The 2323-nt window shown below is 45.1% G+C and overlaps 2 protein-coding genes across 7 annotated transcripts in view; one reads left to right on the forward strand and one right to left on the reverse strand.

Annotated features, from left to right (window-relative positions):
* The window catches only part of LOC109462031 (ras-specific guanine nucleotide-releasing factor RalGPS2-like), a 68086-nt gene that overhangs the window by 53429 nt on the left and 12334 nt on the right, over positions 1-2323 (reverse strand). The gene's annotated exons all lie outside the window — the stretch shown is intronic.
* LOC109462032 (angiopoietin-related protein 2-like) overlaps positions 194-2323 on the forward strand; it is a 7046-nt gene continuing 4916 nt past the window's right edge. For 5 of the 6 annotated variants that reach the window (XM_019758521.1, XM_019758522.1, XM_019758519.1 and 2 more), the window contains exons 1-2: positions 194-533; positions 1922-1948. In XM_019758521.1, coding sequence (XP_019614080.1) covers positions 206-533; positions 1922-1948 — 355 coding nt within the window. In that variant the 5' untranslated portion in view covers positions 194-205. The remainder of the gene's footprint in view (positions 534-1921; positions 1949-2323) is intronic. The other variant, XM_019758523.1, reaches the window with a different exon arrangement.

Here is a 2323-nt window from a genome sequence, read left to right on the forward strand (position 1 = left end):
GACTGGAGTTAGGGTTAGGGTTTTAGAGTTAGGACTAACAGTAACCCCCTGTACCTCCCCCTCCCCAGGTGAACATAGCCATGGAGAACCAGACGGCCACCATAGCCACGCTGACCAAGCTGGTGGGGGGGGGGGATACGGGCTGGGGTTAGGGTTAGAGTTAGGACTAACAGTAAGCACTGCTCCTGTACAGGTGAACACAGCCATGGAGAACCAGACAGCTACGATAGCCACGCTTACGAAGCTGGTCGGCGGTCTGTCCCGGGACAAGGACGACCTGACCCGGCAGCTGCAGGACGTCACGCGGCGCATGAAGAAGGGCGGTCGGCATGGCGATCGTCACGGCGACCGTGGAACGGGGACGCGGAGGGCGCAGGTGGCGTCGGAGGCCGTGGTGCGGATCGGGGACATCGAGGATGTGGATGATGGAGGTGTGGAGGCAGTGATCAAACGAGTCACAGAGTCACAACCCAAACCTCAGCCTAAACCTGAGCTCAAGCCACAGCCTAAACCTCAGCCCAAGCTGCCAAAAGGTGAGCAGCTGTACACTTGTTAGCTAGCTTAAAATGGTATCAAGTGTCTGTAGATTAACAGTCCACTGCCCCTACGGCCTGACTATGAGACTCAAGCTCCCTTTACATTCACCATGATTATAGCTACATGAGGAAAATACAGTTGGCAGGATCCAAAAGGCAGGCAGGACCTGAGCAGCAGATTGCCATCTGATAGCTAGCTAATTACAGAACTTGATAGGAAAACTACCTAGTATGAAACATCTACTAGTAAGCATGTGGCACATGACAGTGATTACAGTAACAGAACTGCTATGGGCACCACACAACAGATTAAGTCCCATAATATGGCCACAGGGCAACCCCAGAAATTGGACTTGATCAAGGAATGACTTCAATGAGAAAATGTGGCCCAAATGTGTTGGAAATTACAGTTCAAACTCGTTTCATAATTATGACTTCCAACAGGACGGAACCCTGTACTAACAGGTCTGACCTTGTCTGACCTTGGAGTTTGTCCTGGTGGGGGGTCTGACCTACTTATAGCAGAGGGGGTGTTTACTGGGACCTGGACAACAAGGGTGCTGTTAGAGCTACTGTCATCATGAGGAAAGCACAGTTATTATGGATCTGTCCGGGCCACTCACAGGGCAGTACAGTCAGGAGAAAACATCAGGACAAAGTTCCAACAAACCTGAGATCCAAAACTGCTTTAGTCTAATAACTATTGGCAATTTGGGACTTAGTCTTCACCACTTGTGTCTAAAATTAAACTAGACTTAAAAGTTAAAGACTGAGACTTGTGGGTGTAGAATTGTGCTCTCACACATGACAAACTGCCGTCCCAGATTTGGTGCACCGTGCTGGGAGGTCTGGTTTTGCCTTTGATGATGCAGAGTCATTGTAGTGTTTAAACATTAAGAACAGGCTGAGTAGGAATTACTGAAGACTGTATTTTAGTAAGACTTAGTCTGATAGAAGGCAGACCCTGTAATCACCAAGTTAGCCTAAAAGTAGCCTAAAAGTAGCCTCCACCGTACCTATCAGGGGGTTAGGATAGTACAAGTCATGTAGGATTTGGCAAAAAAAAGGGTACAACTCCACTGTTAGGGTTTCATTCAATTCAGAGATGTGCCAACAAATTTCTTTCACTGTGCATCTTGAAATGCTAAAGCATGCCCATAACGTGAAAGTAACTTTAAGTCAAACCAAAGTAAACAACAGTTTTATGATACAAGTTTAAAACTCTGCATGTTGTAAGTCTGTAACTTTGCATGTCGTGTTGTTTGTGTTGGGTAAAAATGCACTCGGGTGACCTTTCCTTGTTTTGTATTTGTTTACGTAACGGTTGCTATAAAACTTTTCTGTTTTCGATGTATTTACCTTTTCCTTTTTCCTGCCAAGTCTAGGAAACTACACTTGGAATGATACACTCCGTAAGCACCTCCTTTTTCTTTCCTCACCTCAACGTTTAACTGGTTTGCTTCTTTTCTATTCCTTAACTTCAATTCTTGTTTCCCCGTGTTACTTTTCAAGCCTTGTTACCAATTTGTCCTAAATCTTTTTTAAGTATTCAAATTGTCTTCATAGTTTAAAAACATCTAAAACCCATGTGAATCCCACATTAAACCTAATATGTGAAACCCATGTGAAACCCAAAGTAAAACTCAATGTAAAGTAACAATGAAACCCAGGTAACCCCATGTAGAACCCACATGCCTGGAAACAGGCCTGTAAAGTACATGTCATGCAGGTCATGGGAAGGAAGCAGAATGCAAGCCGTGTGAATTAACTAATGCTAACAATCAATA

Source organism: Branchiostoma belcheri, unplaced genomic scaffold, assembly GCF_001625305.1.
Source record: "Branchiostoma belcheri isolate BF01 breed outbred unplaced genomic scaffold, Haploidv18h27 scaffold98, whole genome shotgun sequence".
Classification (NCBI taxonomy): Eukaryota; Metazoa; Chordata; class Leptocardii; order Amphioxiformes; family Branchiostomatidae; genus Branchiostoma; species Branchiostoma belcheri.